General features: G+C 37.9%; 1 protein-coding gene across 1 annotated transcript; it reads right to left on the bottom strand.

Annotated features, from left to right (window-relative positions):
- Positions 1–306: 306 nt before the first annotated feature.
- Positions 307–23,273, bottom strand: LOC138702064 (tigger transposable element-derived protein 6-like). The gene is made up of 6 exons (XM_069829598.1): positions 23,071–23,273; positions 20,600–20,712; positions 17,098–17,220; positions 13,902–13,969; positions 6,359–7,662; positions 307–3,584 (listed from the first exon to the last, which is right to left on the bottom strand). Exons 1-6 carry the CDS (start codon positions 23,114–23,116, stop codon positions 3,328–3,330), a joined length of 1,911 nt encoding a protein of 636 aa, XP_069685699.1. The 5' UTR covers positions 23,117–23,273; the 3' UTR covers positions 307–3,327.

Genomic DNA, 23,273 nt, shown 5'->3' with positions numbered 1-23,273 from the left:
TCTAAATATGTCGGCAAACCTGCAGGTCATGGCCTTCGTAAGATAGCCTATGATAGCCTATTGTTTATTGTAGTGTGTGTTTTGTTCTGAAATTCAATCAAGTCGGCCGTGATTCATTAAATTAGTTCTCAAAACTGACAACAGATGGATTTTGGAAAATAGGAAAATTATGTAGGAAAATTGACATTTCACTGAAAACTACTACTTTTCCGAAAAACTTTGGATTCCAAGCTTCAAAATGAGGGGCCATTTATTAAAATCCGTTCAGCCGTTTTCCCGTAATTTCCATTACCAGTTCAAATTATATATATAGATGAAAAACAATACAATTCATGTTTTGTGTGACGGTTGTGACACTAACACCTATTAACACTATGCTAAAGCAAACTTAAATAATATATATACAATAAAAACTGGAAAACCTATGAAGAACATGTAATTCCTTCCAACTAAACAAGAAACAATGGCTTCCTTCAAATCAAAAGAAAGGTGAGTACACAAGATAGTTCAGACAGCCACAGAAATTGAAGACTGTAAACAAAACTTTTCAGGAGAGACAAAGCATTTTTCTCCATCCGATCACCTACTACTGGACATCTGTGATTGCATACATTAAATTAGGAACTACTCTGATTTGAATTTCAATATAAATAACTTTTGTGCGAGATCGTGCATATTTGCTTGGTTTCCGCACAAAACCAATCCGCGGAAAGTCTAAAATTCCACATTCAGTATTCCCAACCTAACACACATAACAATTTCCCACTTCTTACCGCTTAAGTGACATATTGATTTTACTGCTTTAGGCTTTTAACATATTATTTTTAGAGACGTTCAATATAGTAATAATTATAAATTGGAAACTTACCACTGCAATTTCACCTAAATTGCACTGTTAATTATTGTTTTTAAATATTTGAAAAAATTAAGTAAACTCTACAACTCCACTAAAGTTACTGCATTCGTGATGCAAGTAACATTAAGGAAGCCATGAAAAAATCAACAAGATTCCAGACTCATCATAGACTGGGGGAAAAAAAAGACAGACGTATATCACGGCCTGCTGGAGTATAGTAAACACAGAAAACATTTTAAAGCAACAATGTTGAAGATAGATATTTTTGTTTTGCAAATTTGCCATCATTGAACAGAAACCAAGATGAAGATTTCATTGCAACTAACTAGAAATTCCTCTTTCAGGTATGTAATAAATGATCTTCGCACAAAATAATGTACGATACACAAGCGGTATGTTTTCTTTCAATTCTCGGAAATTAAAAAAGCTCAACTACGTTTCGCTTTTTCAAACGTTTCCTCGAACATGAAAACTTCAACATACCGCTCTTCTAAGGCATATTACTATTGTAGGTTATTGGGCTTCACATAGACAACCTGTTTTGACAACCACTTAAAAAAAAAGCTTTTACAACCTTTCTTGTTTACATTCTGGAATTTATAAATACAAGACATTTAATTCTATCCTTTTTTTTTAACTAATGGTGAGTACTTGAGTATTCATCATTCACCCATATGAAGCCAGTTGTGTAGATCAATTTACTGACAGCTATTGCCCATGATGCACCACAGAAGGCTGGTCTACACTATACCCACATTGAGATGAGAGATAATAGAGATTTGTTGGGATGCCACAGGAGAACCGAAGCTTCTTATAACCCCTGTTACTTGGACCATAGGCTTGCTCAACACAAGTCATAAATCGGGGGTATACCAGGGGTCGAACCTGGGTCCACAGGATTATGAGCCCAGCGCTCTAGGTACTGAACTACCATGACAATTATCTTATTCATTCTTTAAATAAAAAAATCTCGAATTTGGATGTTGTATGCCAATAAATATAAAATTAATTTTTTTTTCTCTCTCGCTGTTATTTATACTCGCTTTAACATCTCTGGTCATATCGCGAGTTAATCTTCTGTGTGAAATCCGAAGGCATGTGTACTATTGTTGTGAACTAGATGGCGACTGTATATGTATTACTGATTTGTTATGAATATGATTTCGGTGATGAATGAGGCCGGTGATATTCAGGGATGTTGTAGCCCGAATTTCCTGGCATTTGCCTTATGGTTGAGGAAAAACCCTGAAAAAATCTCAACTAGGAAATTCAACCCGACCGGGAATCGAACCCGGGCCCTCTGCGTAAGAGACCAGCATGCTGACCTCTACACCACAGAGGTGGTCATAAAATGTATTATTGCTTGTCACAATTTACAAAAATCGTTAGTTTAAAATTTTAGTGGTTATATCAAAGTTTACAAGGAATGACTCAGTATATGGGAAGCACTGCTACAGTATGCTACAAAACTTCGTCACCCATAGACTGAGAAATCAAGATGCAAGATTGCGCACCATCCCACATCTACATCCCTGCAAAACAATTAATTACATGGATCTTTAGCGATCATATTATCAGTAGGCACTTTCCTTCAGAAACTCCAGATCACAATTCTCCAGCCGACATTTGAGTGTGTGGTTACCTTAAAGAACCCCATCAACCCTTCAGCAACTGAAAGATGCTATCTCTAAAGAAATTGAGAATATTCCAAGACATTGTCTGCAAAATGTTGTGCATAGCATCACAGAAAAATTGGGGTTTGTTGAACAAGAGAATGGCTGATATAATTCCAATGTTTTGCTAAAACCAAATCCCATTCTTTGCCCAGCACAATTATGTTTCTTCTTTTCCTACCTCAAATATTACAATATTTATAACATATATTATTACGATGTATCGAAGTACATATGATATTTCCGTGTAGAAATTCTGCGTCATCATATGATAGAGGATGAGTGGAACAGAGAAAAATTCTCTCTGGCACCGATATTTGAACCCGGGTTTTCAGCTCTATGTGCTGACGCTCTATCCACTAAGCCACATCGGATTCCCATCCCAATGTTGGATTGAATCCTCTCAGTTTAAGTTCCACCTCTTGGATTCTCTCTGTCGGATCCCGGCCACTTAGTCACTCATGATGAGTGCACCTCTGCACATGTGTGGACATTGTGCCACTGTCATACATCTATGACGCAGTGCATGAGGCTGGGCCACTAGCGGGAACCCAAGACGTGGAACTTAAACTGAGAGGATTCAATCCGACATCAGGATGGGAATCTGGTGTGGCTTAGTGGATAGAACGTCAGCACATAGAGCTGAAAACCCGGGTTCAAATCCCAGTGCCAGAGAGAATTTTTCTCTGTTCCACTCAACCTTCATAATATTTATAACATTTTAAAGCTTGATGTGACTTTTGAATGATCCTATATTTTAACACATTAACTGTATCATAATTTTTACAAGAGTATCAATCACTTTTTTTTAGAAATGCTGTCCTGATTGTATCGATGCTGTTTTGTACACCTTTGTTGAATAATTTCACTTTCTAAACGTTCCGTTAATAGAATGAATAATTCATCAATCTTCTCTCTGTTTTGACATTTACTGAAGTCGAATGATTTGTGAAGCCTCTCCATATCTGCAAGACTCTCTTGCAATGACATGATAGGATATTCGGTAGCTTCCATTTCATCTTCTTCACTGTTTTCAATGGATCCACCAGATATTTCTAAATGGAAATAAAGAAAACTTGTGTAAATGCGTCAACATCAATAAAAGAGATTGGGTATATTAATACAGTGGAACCCCGATTATCCGTCACCCTATTAACCGATCAGCAGATTATCCAACCATCTTTCTGTCGCTCTTTTCCTTCCTTCCTTCTTTCTTTCTTTCTTTCTTTCCTTCTTTCTTTCTTTCTTTCTTTCTTTACTGCGGAAATAAACATGTAAGAAACTTAGTACTATACCTTATGTTAGTACCTATTTTCTCTAGAGTGTATCATTACAAATCTTTACCCTTACATAGTATTACTGCAGGCAATAAAAACAGTTAAGCGTTCACGTAGGCTTCCGCGGCTGGTGTACATGGTGTGTGGATAAGCTTCAGAGCTTCTACCGCGTTGTCTTGGTGTTAGTGGCTGACGTTTCGACCGCTGTGTTGTGGTCATCTTCAGAGCAGTTGTTGGACCTGAGCAACAACTGCTCTGAAGATGACCACAACACAGCGGTCGAAACGTCAGCCACTAACACCAAGACAACGTGGTAGAAGCCCTGAAGCTTATCCACACACCAATAAAAACAGTTTCTTGAAGGTATTTTTCCCAACTTGTAAAATAGTCCCAAGAATTTCCTCACAATAGCTATATAGCAAACCTGTTCTACTGTTCAAAAGCCCGTACTTTATAACTTCTATGTAAAACATCTTCCATGGATGTCAAAAGTGTTTTGCTAAGTATCGAAATAAAAATGCAAATAATTGAGAGGTTTGGAAAAAGAGAAACCGTAGCTCATTTCGCATCAGAATATGTGATTGGCGTTACAATGTGCATGACTTAATGAAAAATAATGATAAAGTGTATACCGTACCGGTATGTAGATCTACAACAGGAGCTATCTACTATTCCTATCCTTCCGCAAACAACCACCATAAGGAATTTCCTTGGCCCTTATAAACCCATCGCTAACAACCAGAATTAAAATAGTGAACTTCTCATCCACTATAATCTTTTCGCTGTAAGAAAAATCCTAATATAAACAATAGCACGTGACTGAAGTGAGGCTTCATTGGCCGCTGTTTGGCGCCATAGATTCTCAGTACGTGTTCCAGCCTACTGTTGTACATTCTGTTTCATGTTAAACATTTCCCGTTACTCGTCAAGTAGGCCTAACCTCACTACTATGCATTCATTTGCTTGGGTAACATTTACTTTATAATTACTGCAATTAAATTATTTTTAAGTCTTATGTCTTCACAATGGACAGTTGAGGATACAGAAGCCATACTTCGGTACCACGTGCTTACATGAACAACTACGAGCTCAAGTAACGCCAGCTTGTTACAAGAACAGACTACCTCAGTATTACTGTTGGTATTCATCCGCGTTCATAGTACATAACAAAATATATTTTTTTTTTATCCAATGCCACCAGGTTGTCTTTTCGACATTTCTGGTCTTCTCTCCTGGCAGTGGCTTAGTTGTAACCCACTTCTGAGGTTGGGGCGCCTGGAAGGCGGAGTTACATTACCCCGATGATGTGATAGGATGATTATGATAACGTGGTGCCAGGAGAGGTCTTAAATCTAAATTTAACCTAAATTCCAGACCATGGATGAACACAGGAATAATCCCCTTTAAGGAATCGAACCCAAGACCTCATGAACTATAGCCAGAAGCTCTGACCACTAGACCATGAGGCTGGTCAAAAATGAATAAATTAATAAATTAAAGAAATAAATACAACAAACGCAAGATAATTTTAGAAAAAAAAAATCTATTTCGTAAGAAATTCGTGTCTGTCAAAGGAACTAACACAAAGAGGTCCCCTACCTGGCAGCATGTTATGGGGAAGCACAAGTCTACATTTCGGAAACAGTGTTGCCAAATATCTATTACTTAAAGTGATTTATTAAAGCATTCAAATACTCCTGACAGAGATTTGTTCGAACCTATAACTCTAATGTAGCCTAAAGTCTTTTATGAAAATAAATCTGTACTTCTAAATGTGTTCAAAAGATAATGGAATCAAAAGTAATAAAAGTAGCTTTTCCTTTACATAGCGTTTTACACATGAGTGAGGCTAAATGTTTCATCGTATTTAACAACTAGAATTCAATTTTTTATTTTCAAGTAATACAAGATTATGGTTTCCAAATACGAACTATTTTTTCCTGCGTCATGTGAGTGTTTCGACTGGGAGCCAATCACGGGTATGACAGCAACGTGCTTATGTTTACATTAGGATTTTTCTTACAGCAAAAACAGTATATCTAGCATGCTAAACACAGTACTATGGAGAAAATTATGAGATTGTAGTATGGACGTCTGAAAATATTTTATGGTATGGATTATCCGATTTGTTCGATTAACCATCACAGCCCACCCCCTTCATTACCACGGATAATAGAGATTTTTCTTACAGCAAAAACAGTATATCTAGCATGCTAAACACAGTACTATGGAGGAAATTATGAGATTGTAGTATGGACTTCTGAAAATATTTTATGGTACGGATTATCCGATTTGTTCGATTAACCATCACAGCCCACCCCCTTCATTACCACGGATAATAGAGATTTTTCTTACAGCAAAAACAGTATATCTAGCATGCTAAACACAGTACTATGGAGGAAATTATGAGATTGTAGTATGGACTTCTGAAAATATTTTATGGTACGGATTATCCGATTTGTTCGATTAACCGTCCAGCCCACCCCCTTCATTACCACGGATAATAGAGATTCTACTGTATAAACATGCAATGATTAAAAGTTATGACATACTTTCCTGCGCTGTATGTTTTTCCCAGTTGCCACTCAGGTCGTCATAGCAATCCAAGTTGGCATCAGTCTCCACGGCTCTTGGATCATAGCTCACTCCAGCAGTTATGGCCAGAATTTCAATATCTTTTATGTCACTGTCTGTTATGTTCACATTCACATTAACTGCAGTTCCGAAGATCCCACAGGACTTGAAGCATACCACCAATGTCTTAGGAGAAACTTGCTTCCAGGAAGAGATGATCCATGAAACTGCATCACTTACGGTGATCTTCTTGGCTAAATCTAATGCAGTCACATTTTCCTTGATGCGAGCAATTATATAACGCAGAACTCGTTTTCGGTAATGCATTTTAAATTCCTTCACAATTCCTAGTTCAAAAGGGTGGAGAGAAGAAGTAACATTTGTTGCCAAATAGTATAATGTTACATTTTCCAATTTTAACCGATGGGCATGACAAGGTGCACTATCTAGGAAAAGAAGAACTTTTCTTTTTTGTTTGCACATTTTCTTTTCAAAATCAGACAACCATTTTTCAAAAATAGCAGAAGTCATCCATGCTTTCTCATTAGCATGCCACGACACCTGATCAAGTTGCGCCCAGACAGCACTTCTGAAGGACGTTGGTGATTTCCCAACAACCAATGGCGGTTCCTTTTCTCCCACGGCATTGGCACACAGGAGAATTGTTAATCGTTTCTTAGACATTTTCCCTCCCTTACACTGTTCTGATTTAAGTGCCATAGATTTTTGTGACAGACAACGGAAAAATAAACCAGTCTCATCCATAATGTAAATGTCCCTTGCTTCATATCCGCTAGTAATGGAAGGAAGACGATCCTTCCAATCCTCACTAGGGACTTTCCGTACCTTACTGTTAGCAGACTGGAACACAATGTTATGACGCAAGCGAAATCGTTCAAGCCAGCCATTGCTAGCAGAAAATTTTTCTTCGCCAATTTGCGAAGCAAATTCTAGTGCCTTTTCTCTAAGAATTTGTCCACTTACGGGAATTTGTTTCGAACGCGCACTTTTGAACCATTCAAACACTAACGTATTCACTTCACCAAATTTTTCATGTCTTTTTCTTTTGTATCCGCTATTCATATTTCCATTCCACTCTCTGATAATACTTTCCTTACTCTTTAAAATTGTATTCACTTGAGTTTTTCCACATTTGAAAATTTTTGCCAATTTACGTGCCGATATTCCTTTCTCACTTTCACGTATTAATTTCATTCTTTCTTCTAAAGTTAACACTGTTCTCTTCGTTTTACAGCAAGACAGCTTAATCTGAACACTATCACTTAAAAAAAAAAAACAAGACTTTAGTTAGAAAGACAAGTTAACACAATTCTCTATCTTCCTTGTTTATTAAAAAACTGACTCAATGTCAGATATAATTTTTTAGACAGCCACTCCTAAAAGTTGATCTTTTAATGCTAGGTAAGCATGTTAAAAAGTGACTTATATGGGAATGCATGATGCACTGATATTATGCAAATCTAGTCTTTCAGGTGAAGCTTCCTGTAAAGCAGATTTGAATAATTTCAAGGGAAAAATTGTTCCAGGGCCGGGTATCGATCCCGGGACCTCTGGTTGAACGTACCAGCGCTCTCCCAACTGAGCTACCCAGGAACTCCACCCAACACCGTCTCAACTTTTCCCTTTATATCCACACAACTCGCGTGGGCTGACGAAATGCCAGAGACCCACATCGAGAGAACACAAACTCTGTGTGCTTCCTGTAAAGCAGATTTGAATAATTTTTTTCCCTTGAAAGTATTCAAATCTGCTTTACAGGAAGCTTCATCTGAAAGACTAGATTTGCATAATATATACGTCACTGTGTACGTTAACAGAAAACCACAATTCCAAGTCACACAAAGTTTGTGTGCACTCGATGTGGGTCTCTGGCGTTTCGTCAGCCCACGCGAGTTGTGTGGATATAAAGGGAAAAGTTGAGACGGTGTCGGGTGGAGTTCCCGGGTAGCTCAGTTGGGAGAGCACTGGTACGTTCAACCAGAGGTCCTGGGATCGATACCCGGCCCCGGAACAATTTTTCCCTTGAAATTATTTGCACTGATAGTCACTTGTTTCACATGGTGGCAATCACAACTGACCAAAAATGTGGTTCAAAGAATTGCAGACGTATATTTAAAATTGCTGTTTTTGATTAACAAATATACATAAATTAAATAAATTGTTTCAACAAATATTTTACTGATAACTATATGAAACAATATGGCGCCAAGGTGGTCTAGTGGCTAGAGTGCTGGACTTATAATCCCAGGTTCTATCCCTGACTACCCCTAATTAATAACTTGTGTTGGATAAGCCTGCAGTCCAGGTAGCACAGGGGTTTTCTCATTCCCCTGTGGCATCCCAACAAATCTCCATCACCATCTCATCTCATCGCGGGTGTAGCATAGACCAGCCTCCTATGGCGCACCCTGGGCAACGATTCTGTTGGTAAATTGACCTATAGATCAGCAGTCCAATGCTCTACCATTACTTGGAGAATAAACTGTCTATATACCATCACGAATGAATGGCTGTCTAAAAAATAGTGTATGACACACATGTATCATAAATAATCATTATTATAACATATTTTTCTCTAAAAAACTACTAGAAATTCCAATTGTTAAATCTTATACTAATCTTTCTGGCAATGTGACTATTTCTTCCAAATGTTTTGAGTATATTCAATGCTTTATTGTCAAAATTGTTTTTTTTTACCATACATTTTATTAAACTGTATCTTAATAAAGACAGAAGATTGATAACAAAAAAAAAAAATTAGTTTGGTGGCCTGTATAAGGAGTGTGCAATACCTTGACCTTAACAGTTCATTACGATATTTTCATTTTGAAAAGGTGGTGTAGACCGATAAACAACTAAATAAAGTGAATATAGGTTAAATGGATCCGTCTTCTTGCTTATTTGTACCACATTTAACCTACCTCAGCTGTATTTTAACTATTTATTTAATACGATGAAAGAGTAATGGAACGGAGAAAAATTCTCTCCGGCGCCGGGATTTCAACCCGGGTTTTCAGCTCTACGTGCTGATGCTTTATCCACTAAGCCACACCGGATACAACCCCGACGTCGGACAGAATTGTCTCTGATTGAGTTCCAACTCTTGGGTTCCCTCTAGTGGCCGCCCTCTGCACTACGTCATAGATGTCTATGAACATAGGACCGAAGTCCACACATGTGCTGAGGTGCACTCGTTATGTGTGACATGTGTGGACTTCGGTCCTATGTTCATAGACATCTATGACGTAGTGCAGAGGGCGGCCACTAGAGGGAACCCAAGAGTTGGAACTCAATCAGAGACAATTCTGTCCGACGTCGGGGTTGTACCCGGTGTGGCTTAGTGGATAAAGCATCAGCACATAGAGCTGAAAACCCGGGGTCAAATCCCGGCGCCGGAGAGAATTTTTCTCCGTTCCATTACTCTTTCATCGTATGATGACGCAGAATATCTGCATGGAAATATCATATGTACTTCGGTACATTGAAATAATATATTTATTTAATATTTCATATTTATGACTATTTTAATTCTCATGTCATGCTACCATGGATAATTACTAGACATATGTAAATGTAATTTTAACAGCATGACTTTCAAAACACGGCAATTATTTTACATCAAGCATGATCGTAACTTACTTGCTTCAACTTATGCAATATATGGAACATAATACTTCCCACATGAAGAGCCAATAGCATATGTAATTGTTTCACATTTTATTCTGTGTTCAATTTTAACATTTATGACAAAATGCAATACCATTGGGTGATTACCTGACATACTGTATGTATATGTAGGCTAATTCTCAATAGGAGAATTTTTCAAACATAGTAATTATTTAGCAGTAAGCATATCCGTAACTTCCTTGTTTTAATTTATCCATTATATGGAACACAATACTTCCACATGAAAATTCAATAATATATGTAATTATTTCACGTCATAATTTCATTTGTGTCTAATCTTAACATTTATGATAAAATGAAAATATTATGCAAATCTAGTCTTTCAGGTAAAGCTCCCTGTAAAACAATTTCAATTTCATCTTGTTTTGATTTTCCGATAAGATGTAAAGCAGATTTGAATAATTTCAAGGGAAAAATTGTTCCGGGGCCGGGTATCGATCCCAGGATCTCTGGTTGAACATACCAGCGCTCTGCCAACTGAGCTGCCCGGGAACTCCACCCGACACCGTCTCAACTTTTCCCTTTATATCCACACAACTCGCGTGGGCTGACGAAATGCCAGAGACCCACATCGAGTACACACAATCTCTGTGTGACTTGGAATTGAGGTTTTCTGTTAACGTACACAGTGACGTATATATTATGCAAATCTAGTCTTTCAGGTAAAGCTCCCTGTAAAGCAGATTTGAATAATTTCAAGGGAAAAATTGTTCTGGGGCCAGGTATCGATCCCGGGACCTCTGGTTGAACGTACCAGCGCTCTGCCAACTGAGCTACCCGGGAACTCCACCCGACACAGTCTCAACTTTTCCCTTTATATCCACACAACTCGCGTGGGCTGATGAAACGCCAGAGACCCACATCGAGTACACACAATCTCTGTGTGACTTGGAATTGAGGTTTTCTGTTAACGTACACAGTGACGTATATATTATGCATATCTAGTCTTTCAGGTAAAGCTCCCTGTAAAGCAGATTTGAATAATTTCAAGGGAAAAATTGTTCCGGGGCCGGGTATCGATCCCAGGACCTCTAGTTGAACATACCAGCGCTCTGCCAACTGAGCTGCCCGGGAACTCCACCTGACACCGTCTCAACTTTTCCCTTTATATCCACACAACTCGCGTGGGCTGACGAAATGCCAGAGACCCCACATCGAGTACACACAATCTCTGTGTGACTTGGAATTGAGGTTTTCTGTTAACGTACACAGTGAAGTATATATTATGCAAATCTAGTCTTTCAGGTGAAGCTCCCTGTAAAGCAGATTTGAATAATTTCAAGGGAAAAATTGTTCTGGGGCCAGGTATCGATCCCGGGACCTCTGGTTGAACGTACCAGCGCTCTGCCAACTGAGCTACCCGGGAACTCCACCCGACACCGTCTCAACTTTTCCCTTTATATCCACACAACTCGCGTGGGCTGATGAAACGTCAGAGACCCACATCGAGTACACACAATCTCTGTGTGACTTGGAATTGTGGTTTTCTATTAACCTACACAGTGACGTATATATTATGCAAATCTAGTCTTTCAGGTAAAGCTCCCTGTAAAGCAGATTTGAATAATTTCAAGGGAAAAATTGTTCCGGGGCCGGGTATCGATCCCAGGACCTCTAGTTGAACATACCAGCGCTCTGCCAACTGAGCTACCCGGGAACTCCACCCGACACCGTCTCAACTTTTCCCTTTATATCCACACAACTCGCGTGGGCTGACGAAATGCCAGAGACCCACATCGAGTGCACACAATCTCTGTGTGACTTGGAATTGTGATTTTCTGTCAACGTACACAGTGACATATATATTATGCAAATCTAGTCTTTCAGGTAAAGCTCCCTGTAAAGCAGATTTGAATAAGCGCTGGTACGTTCAACCAGAGGTCCTGGGATCGATACCCGGCCCCGGAACAATTTTTCCCTTGAAATTATTCAAATAAAAATACTGTTCTTGTAAACAGCTGAGTCAGTGCACATCTAATTATAATGTAACATTTATCTAGTCAAGTGGTAACCATGTTTGTTTGCCCGAATATTACTTCATTCAATTTATATTCGTAATTAGTATTCAGTGTGTATAACATGACACTTATGATGACCTGATGATGGCAAATAATTGCCGAAAACGTTAATGCAATCAATAAATGTGACATAGTTAATAATTAAGACCACACATTACTTGATAAGCAAGAAGACGGACCCATTTAACCTATATTCACTTTAGTTCATTACGAGTTTATATATTAAGAAAAGTAGTTTTGAAGTTAGGCTAACCTGTGAATTACTCACAGAACTAGAAATAACTGAACAGCAATTGTGGGTGTTGCTCGAACTAAAAATAGTTTTGTTCTTGAACTACTGAACTTCCAAATTGTTTGGAATATCATCATATCACCAATAATAAGGTTAAGATTTGAATTGAACCTTGTATCTATTTCTTGTTTATGCATATCAAGAAAACTTTTATTTCTTAACAAAGAGAGATTTTTGGGTAGGTCTATTTTCATGTAGTCCACATCTAAAATTGCCACTGAAATTAATGTATAATATATCACATTATGAAATTACTTCTTGCAGTGTAGGCTTTCACGGCCGGAGTCTATAGATGTAGATTCATTTTCCAGGCTGAGAGGCCGTGGTCTATTAGTTGGTTTTATACCAGACGTTTCGTCTGCAACTGCGGCAGACATCTTCAGTGGAGTGGTATCCGAGGTCGCAAGACTCTTCTCGGCGTACCTGAGGCAACTGATCCTGTGTCTGGTTGTGCGGGCGTATTTATAGTGCGGCTCGCGGGCTGAGGCCTGTTGTCGCTGCGGTCCGCGCTGCTTTGTTCGCTGCTCCCGTTCTGGGTTCCGTCCTTTTGTTGTAGTGGCTTCTTATCTGTTCTGTGGCAGTGGCAGCACATGCCTATCAAGAGGGCGATCACAACATAAGATTCAAGGACACGGACATCTTGAGCACGACGACGCACTTCTTCCCCCGTCTACATAGAGAAGCGATCGAAATACATAAACATAACAACAACTTTAATCGCAAGGAAGAAGGCATAAAGCTAAACAAGTGTTGGTACCCGGTCCTAAACAGAACAGATAAGAAGCCACTACAACAAAAGGACGGAACCCAGAACGGGAGCAGCGAACAAAGCGGCGCGGACCGCAGCGACAACAGGCCTCGGCCCGCGAGCCGCACTATAAATACGCCCGCACAACCAGACACAGGATCAGTTGCCTCAGGTACGCCGAGAAGAGTCTTGCGACCTCGGATACCACTCCACTGAAGATGTCTGCCGCAGTTGCAGACGAAACGTCTGGTATAAAACCAACTAATAGACCACGGCCTCTCAGCCCGGAAAATGAATCTACATCGAAATTACTTCTTTTGCATAAATTCCTTTCATTAATTTGTATAAGAGAGAAAGAGGTACAGATAATGTATTATATCTTTGCCTCTGTGCGACATCACAATTTATGATGAGGGGGAAGAGAGAGAGCAAAAGACTGCAAAATAAGCCACTTGAAATTTAACAGTCTCCAACTGGCAGAGATAGGCCTATAACGTGACATCTGTAAAATGTTCTTTTCCCATGCTTCTCTCAAATGAATTACAAAGTACTGGACAAAAATATTCATACATATTACAAAATTTTCATATTGTAATTTCAAACTTAAAAATTTAATGGTACTGAGCTCATGATCTATAGACAAAACTATAAAATTAAGAGTAATTTAACATAACGGTTCATTACTGACTTAAAATGAAAGTAAAGATATCCTATGTAGTAGATATGTACGTGTATACATATCAAATGTAACTCACCTGGGTAAAGAGACTTCTCGATTTTCTTGTATCATTTCTTTTGGCTCTTCTGTTATTGTGGGTAATTCCTGTTTCAAAAATAAAAACGACATCACTGAATAAATATAAAATTCTGAAATAACAATAACTGAATTTCATAAATAAAGAAATCTGACATAAGCAACTACACAGAGGATTTACTATATATATATAATGTTTTCAAAGTAAAAATATAAGAAATAAATATGATAACACAGATAATTCAAACACAGTCGAACCCTTCCTTTACATTTTTCAAAGAGACTCTGAAAAAATTATGTTGTTAACTAATACTGAGTTCTTGGCAATAAAGCCTTAACTCTCTTCCTGTACAATATTTGTCACACACGGTAGGTTTAGAGGAAAGACTGGAAATTGTTTTGCTTGAGATTGGAAGTAGTCCTCGCCCAGAGATTCGAATGGGGGACTATTTTACCTCCAGAATATTTTACATTCCTGAGATCAGGCAAATATTGGAGAGTGATGTAGCAAAAAATATAACCATTTCAACGTAGCCACCATATTTTTATATTATGGTAGTTACATCACCTACATGCAGTCCCCAAACTATTTGCAGGACAACACCTGTCATTGGTTAGCGGGTCCATATGACATAGTTGAGAGGATTGTCAGACAACTCCACTGACCAGATCCCCTCTTCAACACTGCCACGGCAGTCAGCATGCTGAAGTGGCATTTCCTCCATTTTGATGGAATGTTATACCACTGTGACTCGGTCCACAGGAACCTCGTTTGTTAAAAACAGGTTGCACCATGGGAAGAGGATGGGAACTGAGTAGTAGAGGTTAAGGAAGGCACTTCACTATTCCTTCCAACCCGAAAAGAATGGTGTAAATTGAGGAAAAGTGTAAATTTGCGGGTGCTCGTGTAAAGGGGTTAAGTATGATTTCGCTAAACTGGGATAAGTACAGCTTTCAACTCTCCACAATTACTTTTTTCTTGTGTTAAAGGGGTTAAATCATGCTTCCATCCATGATGCAGTTACAGGACTCCGTATTTTGTGACAAAGGGGTTTTGTTCAGTACCAAAGGAGAGAAGTTTACATACCTTACAATTTGACTTAACCCCCTTTACATGAGCACCCGCGAATTATGAGCAATGGTTACATCAAGGATACAATGTTCAATAGATACAAGGATCATTGCTTGAAACTTTTATAACATAAGACTAGATTAAATATTTAATTTAGAAAAAAAAAACACACACACACACACGTCTGAAGAAGATATGATGAAGACAGGTGACGAAGAAATTGGACATGGAGAAACTGAAGAATGAAGAGAAAAAAAAATTTGAAGCAACTTCCCAAGAGAAAGCTGCTAAATTATAATCCACACCTGTAAATAGTAATGATTACTGGACTCGTCTAAAAAGCTGTATATAGACAACAGCACAAGAAACAACAGGATACAGAGAATACGAGGCCTGTCTAAAAAGTATCCGACCTTTAGCCAGAAAAATTATTTCAAATACCTGACGGGGTTGGGACCCTACTCCCCTTCAAAGTAGGCCCCTTTTGCTTTCACACACTTAGCCCACCGATCCTTCCACTGATGGAAACACCTCTGGAAGTCTTCTTTTGGAATGGTGTTCAGCTCTGTCGTCGCGTTCCGCATTATCTCTTCTCTACTCTTAAAACGGGATCCTTTCAGTGGTGTCTTCAATTTTGGAAACAACCAGAAGTCGCAAGGAGCCAGGTCTGGAGAGTAGGGAGGTTGGCGAACGGTTGTAATTCCACGTTTGGCCAAGAAAGTGTGGATCAATAGGGATGAATGTGCGGGGGCGTTGTCGTGATGCAAGTGCCAGTTGTTCGCCGTCCACATGTCTGGTCTTTTGAGCCGAACTGCATCACGGAGTCGCCGGAGAACATGGTGATAGTACTCCTTTGTCACCGTTTGTCCTTCCGGTGCTTATTCGTGATGCACAATTCCACGGACATCAAAGAAAACAGTCAGCATCACCTTGATTTTGCTTCGCACCTGCCGCGCTTTCTTCGGCCTTGGAGACTCGGGATGCTTCCATTGCGACGACTGTCTTTTTGTTTCTGGGTCGTACCCGTGCACCCATGACTCATCTCCAGTTATCACGGTGTTCAGAAACCCAAGATCAGTGTTGGCGGTGTCCAGAAGGTCCTATGCAACGTCACGACGGAGGTCTTTTTGTTCCTGGGACAACAACTTGGGCACGAATTTCGCAGCCACTCGGTTCATGTTCAAATCATCACGCAAAATTGCATGTGCAGAATCTTTACTCACTCCAACCTCTTCGGCAATCTCGCGCATGGTCAAACGACGATCTGCCATCACCAAATTTCGCACCCTCTCAACAACAGCTGCACTCCGAGCAGTTTGAGGCCTGCCACAACGCTGCTCACTCTACGCTGATGTGCGGCCATCTTTGAATCGGTTGAACCACTCCTTAATTTGTGTTACACCCATCGCATCTTCCCCAAACACCTGCTGAATCTTACGAATTGTTTGACTTTGAGAATCACCAAGCTTTTGACAAAATTTGATGCAGTATCTTTGCTCAATTCGTTCAGTCATCTTGCGAGAAAACTAAATCCGACAAACACTTAGAACAGCACCTTACTTGGCGACCACCAGCCAGTGACTGGCACAAGCGAATGCGGTGAAAAAATTCAAGCATGCACATTACGGTTCCTCCTTCCACCGTGCACAGTGGCGCCGCCTTAGAATCACTACTTTGCGCGGGAAAATTTAAGGTCGGATACTTTTTAGACAGGCCTCGTATATGAGTATTAAGAAACCTTGGGTCACAGGAAAAATGTTGGAGAAGATGGAGGAAAGGAGAAAAAATTTAAAAACACCAACACAGAAAAAGGTAGCCTAGAAGAAACTAAATTATCTACAAAGAAAAACAGATAAGGTGAAGGAAGACTGGATTAAATATAAATGTAAAGAAGTAGAGGATCTAGAGAGAAAAGGAAGACATGATTTAATGTAGCACAAACTTTGGACTTCGCTATTAAGAATAGGAAATCCATGTAGTTGATAGAAGACCAAATCGGCAATGAAATGACAAGATAAACAAGGAATACTGAACAGACGGACGAAATATGCAGAAGATCTACCTTATTATCAAAATGGTGATGGAAAAAACATCAGTAATATACTAAAAGATCCCCTTCACGTACCCTAGAATTTATTTGCAGCCCTGTGCAATCTATAGCTTTGAAATCGTCTTCCTCTTTAACTTTTATTTCTTCATTATGGCTCCACCAAAATTCATTTTCTGTCTTGACAATAGAGGAACTATCCTGTAAAATTAAACAATATTATTTATAAAATAATACTAAATTCTAAGAGTGCACAAACTGTGAAACTGTAAACATAGAAAAAAAAAACTGGACAATAAGATCATAAAAAGTCTTCATCAGCAAATTCACTTCAGAAATCAACCAACCAATTAGCAATATATACAAAAAAATTACATACATTATTTTTCTAAATGAGGGAAAAAGCAGATGGGACATTTTTCCATTGCTGGTAATAAAAAAAATCACAACGTTCTGAGGACTGTTTTATCTTCGTCTTCAGGTGATTAAAAAAATCTACTCTGCAGTACATACTCTACCACAAGTATCATATAAACAATGACTTTTCGTTCTATAATCAAATGGGGAATTTATATTACCAGTAACAATGCTACCGTATTTTAATTTACAATTCATTTTATATATCAATATGCCTGGTAAGTTATTAATATGTATTTAATGAATTTCAATCTTAAGACATATCAACTTGCAAATGTTTATTTGCTATTTAATAACAATATATGAACGTTTTCGCCGTTTAGGGCATCTTCAGATATAACAAAACATATAATCTGGACCTATAATAGTAAATTATGCAAGTAACAAGGAATAGAGAACAATATATGTGATACATGAAATTCATGAGCTTTATGTAAAATATGACATAATACAGGATGAATATTGAGATAATCTTTGGATTTTGAACTTAGACTGGACGAATATTTTATTTTATACATATAGCTCATGTTACAATTAATATACAATGATTAAAATTTGTCAATGATGTTAAATTTAAAATTTACAATGATGATAATAAAATATTTTAGAGTAATCATGGCTGAAAGTTGTCGTAAGTTACAAGATAGTTTGCGTAGTTGATGTTCGTGTGTTTTGTAATTATTTCACTTAGAGGCCCCTCTAATAATAATAAATAATATACACAGAGCTCCCACAAAAGACCTTTCCAATTTCCAACAAATGTAACTTAACATTTAATGAAATTCAGATACTTAAAATTTATACGGACAGAAAAATAAACGCTATAAGCTCTGTTCTAGTACAACACATATGATAAGATTGTTGTGTAAATAACATCTATTTATTGTTCAGACGAAATGGCTGCTATGGAGGACAGAAGTTTTTTTTATCCTTGATTTTCATTAATAGTCAGTTATTAGTGTTCAACATTTCTGAACAAGGTTTAGTGCAGAACCACCAGTTCGCAAGTGGTACTCCGATATTAGGGGATGCATTTGTAAAAGGAAATCAGCCGGACACCCACCAGTAAGCTAAGAAACAGTTGAGTGTGTCTGTGAAAGTTTCTCTACTTAACGTTAAAGAATACCCGCCTATAATATATTCCAGATGAATAGCATCAGTGTCATTTGCATGATATGTTGATAGAGTGGGAGCTTCCCTACCTAGGCTGACCAGACGTTCCCGATTTCCGGGGACAGTCCCCAGGGAGCAAATGTCCCCATTTTTGTCCCTGGAAATTAATTTCGTCCCCAGAAGTTTTGATTTTGTTTAAATAACATTTTACACGTAAATATTTAAGTATCGTGATGGAACTGCTGTGATTCATGCACATTTCTGAAAGGTTCTCGGTATGACACAGAACCAGAGAGCACAGTATGAGATATTCTGCACTCTTTGAGAAGAACATAGCATCTTTGTCTTCATTCACGTTGCGCGGAAGTGTTAGAACTGCTGCAGTGTCAATTTTTAAGTAGTTAAAAAAAATTAGGAGTTTTGTGAAAAACCAACAGCTGAAAAGTGGTCTGATGTTTTTGAACATTAAAAAAAAAATAAAATAAAATTCCATTCCATATGAAAATCTTCTCAAAATAGTGTCATTAATCATGTGTCTTTCAGTCAGTAATTCATCATTTGAAAGACTTTTTTTTCTACACAATGAACTCAATCTGGACTGATGAAAAGTCAACAATAAAAACTGAAACAGTTAAAGCTTTGTTACAAGTGAAAACAAACTTTAATTTCTCATGCGAAGAACTTAGTGTGAAGCTGTATGGGAATGAACAGATCCTTAAAAAGATATATTCTTCAGATAAGTACTTGTAAAATGTGTGTGTTAGAGTTCAGTGTGTACAATATTATATGAAAGACTTCCATGCATGCGTCAGTACTGAAATTGAATTCTTAGTAGCTATAATTAAGTATAGAGTTACGTGTGTTTATGTATTTAATTAAAAAAGTTAAGATTACAAATTTAGTGTGCGAAGTTCTATTATTGTATCTACTGTTACATGTATTTTGTGTAACATTTCAAAGGAGAGTGACTAGAGTCTAAAACATGTAACGTCGGGTGAAACACGCCCCCTTGTCTGGAAGCAAACAAATGAACAACTATACAACTATGGCATTCACCACGACGAATTAGACTGCGTGCTCTCCCACCAACAGCATTTGCATCACAGCTTCTCCATCTCTTTTAAATTTATACATTATATTTAACATTTTAACATAGTTAATATGAAACTGTACAAATTTAATTTTAATGATACGATCTAATGAGAATACTTAGCCCTTAATTGTATAAGGTTAATATCATGCTGTGCCTTCTCCTTGTCTTATATACACACGAAAATCTAGCATCAGTGTTCAGCTTTACCATGTACAGTTTACCTCAAGAGGCACGAAATTTATATAATTGTAAATGCCAGTACGTGCATTACTTACCATGTTATTAATTGCTAGATCAACTTACCACCTATTTTTAAATATTGTTTGCATCTCATGCACCTGAAGATGACTTTTTAAAGTCGAAAATATTAGTGACTTCGTACTAAATATTGTGATGTAACAGATTATCTGACCTCACAAATTGAAAAGTGTATTTGACTGAAAATTTATTATTATATATAATTAATAATTGACTAGATAAGTGTTTGTGGTTTTTCTTGAAATTGCCAATGTCCCCTGCTGGACTATAAAAAATCTGGTCAGCCTATCTCTACCAGTCATTCCCATGAATACAGCATTATTCTTAATCTGTTGACCTTACACAATTTTATTATTATTTGAAACAGAAATTTCTTTGGAAGGAAATTAAATTCCAGATAAGAACAGAGTGCAATGTCTCCATCTGGTGTGCATCCCATACCAGATTGGATTTACAGGAAGTATTAATCTTTCATACCTTTAGGGAGGCCGAGACGTAGATGGGAGGATAATATTAAAATGGATTTGAGGGAGGTGGGGTATGATGATAGAGACTGGCTTAATCTTGCACAGGATAGGGACCGATGGCGGGCTTATGTGAGGGCGGCAATGAACCTTCGGGTTCCTTAAAAGCCATTTGTAAGTAAGTAAGTATTAATCTTTCATTCTTGTTATTGCCGGAGCCTTCATCCTTACTGACCTCACACTCAGATTTCATAAAAGAGAGAGGATCTTCATCATAACAATCTTCAGTCTCCTCCAAGCAAATTCCATTACTATGATTGAACTCAATCTTAACTGCGTCCATTGTATCTGAAACAAAGGCAAATGTTAGCTAATGTACCTCAGCATCAGTGGCACTGTTTCATCTCTACATAGGTCACGATTGTTAGACAGCTTATCTCTACAGAATGTCTCTCTATCCATCATCATACTGTCCATTACGTAAAACCAATTACGTAATGAATAAGGATCATGTCCTCAAGTGTCAAGCCATCACAAAAATTGACGCAGATGAAAATTCTCAGCTCAGAAATATTATTGGGATGCAAGATGGCAAATGGAGAAGGGGATCAACATGCTGACCACAATACTCCATAGTAGTTGGATGATCGTTCACCTCTTCTCAGACCAGCAATCAGCTGATCAACCTTGGCCCTTTATGGACTGTCGAGCCACGGATTATGGATTATACAATTGGTAAGCATTACAAACAATTCTGACATTTGATCCTGAAATGTTTAAAATAAATTACCTTTAACTTATTTAACTGTTTCTTCACAATGCTCTATTAAGTATTTGACTTTCGTAACTTCAAATCATGTATCATTCTATAGTCCCGTCGCTCTTATTTCCGGCAGCCAATCACGTTGCAGGTCGGCTAAATTTAAACGTGTGTGTATTGCCATTCACTGCTGATGAAGTTATACACTTCCTGAGGCTCGATAAATACTTAATATAATCGCCCGCCATTTTTGTTCTTTCGTTGGCGTTCGCAGAAAGCACACGAAGACGTTATTTGCCGCTCAATTATTTGTTGAATTACAGTGCATTTGATTTATTATCATAGGAGCTATGACATGATAATGTATAACAGTGCAGCAAATAGATTCTTTTGTCTGGTAGCTCAGTAACGAAAGAACAAAAATGGCGAATGATACTATCCGCCTAGACTTTATAGAGCCTTCACTTTCTAAGACTAAGCAAAGAGTCACTAAGGACTAAGGAGTCACGCCGGAAATAACAGGGACGCGACTATAGTCCTACATAATTTCAGACCATTTTATTATTCAACTGTTTTTAATTAATTTTGAAGCAATTCAAAATGCACCTGCCAATACAGCAGAGTGGCATTCTGATTCAGGACTCAGGTTTTAGAATGGAATAAGTTTCTCTATGATAAATTATCTAGCTTTAATTATTCAGGTAATCTTTTCGTACTTTGATTTTATTGTAATTGTAAATTTAATACTAATTGTAATATTATTTGTAATTGTAATTGTAAATTTAATACTAACTTAATTGTAATTTTATTGTTGATATTGTAGTTGGAATCTCCTGGTAGAGGGGCAGAGAAGGCCTGACGGCCTTATCTCTACCAGGTTAAATAAATAAATACTAATACTACTACTACTAGATATTAATTATTATCTCTTCCTAAAATCGAATTTTCCCCAAGAAGTGAAGTCTGAATTGAATATTCATTAAATCACCTTTGTATATTTGGAAGTGACGTAACTGTGCAGATTGAAGAGGGCAATAGAATACAAAAATAAATAACAAAAAAAAACGTATTAAGCCTTTTATAACAAAATTAAATGCATGGTTAATTAAAAGATTAGCTCTATTGTCAGTTGACAAGATTAAATAGGGTTTTATGAGGCAATACCTGTCATGGATTGCGTTTATTTTTAGTTTAGTTATTAGGGGACAATATTTTTTTTTTCTTTATACGGAGGAGGGACCCGAAGGCTTACACTGCAGCCTGAGGGTTATTGTGCTTACCACTCCTATTCTGTGAATGATTGGGTAGCAGAACGGCCGCGCTCTTGTACAAGTACAGCGAACTTAACCTCGGCTATTGTATGAATGATGAAGGGGACAATGTTACTTGCGTCCATTGCCATCCTCAAGCCACACGTGCCCCCTGATGGGATTAAATGAGCAAGCCTAACAACACTGGTATAATCCCAAAACAGCACTGTATTTTTTGAGTTGGTTATTTAACGACGCTGTATAAACTACTAGGTTACTTAGTGTCGATGGGATTGGTGATAGCGAGATTAGGTCGAGGATTCACCATACATTATCTGACATTCGTCTTAGGGTTGGGGAAAACTTCAGAAAACAAAACCAAACCAGGTAGGCCTAATCAACCCAAACGGGAATCGAGCCTGCGCCCGAGCACAACAGCACTGTATTGCAATGCTCGAAGGAAAAAGGTTTAATTACCACTAGCCTGATGCGAATGAAAAATATTTTAGTTTAGTTGTGGAAACTGTCAGAAACGTAATGCGCGTTTGTCTACGGTATATACGCACTTTTTAAATTAAATATTGTTAGTTTCTTTCGACCAGATCGTGAAGAGGTCACTTCATCAATATTAGTTAATATTGATATCTCTCCAGAAAAATGTGTTGAATAAATTAGGTTAGATCTGTGAAAACTTACCAACTGACTCTCCCATCCCAGTCACTCCGTAACTTTTTAAGTACATAAAATAAGGCCTATTTAATTGAATCTATTATACCATCATTTTCTATCACATTCTGCTCCTTAGCTTTGTCATAAAATGATCAATATCTTAAAACGGCTTTCAAAATTAGCAAAAACGAACATAACCCAGAAATGGGTAGGACTTGCACTGTACGAGT

Source organism: Periplaneta americana, chromosome 6 (genome assembly GCF_040183065.1).
Source record: "Periplaneta americana isolate PAMFEO1 chromosome 6, P.americana_PAMFEO1_priV1, whole genome shotgun sequence".
NCBI lineage: Eukaryota > Metazoa > Arthropoda > Insecta > Blattodea > Blattidae > Periplaneta > Periplaneta americana.
The sequence above is the reverse complement of the archived record's forward strand: the minus strand, read 5'-3'. Positions and strand labels throughout refer to the sequence as shown.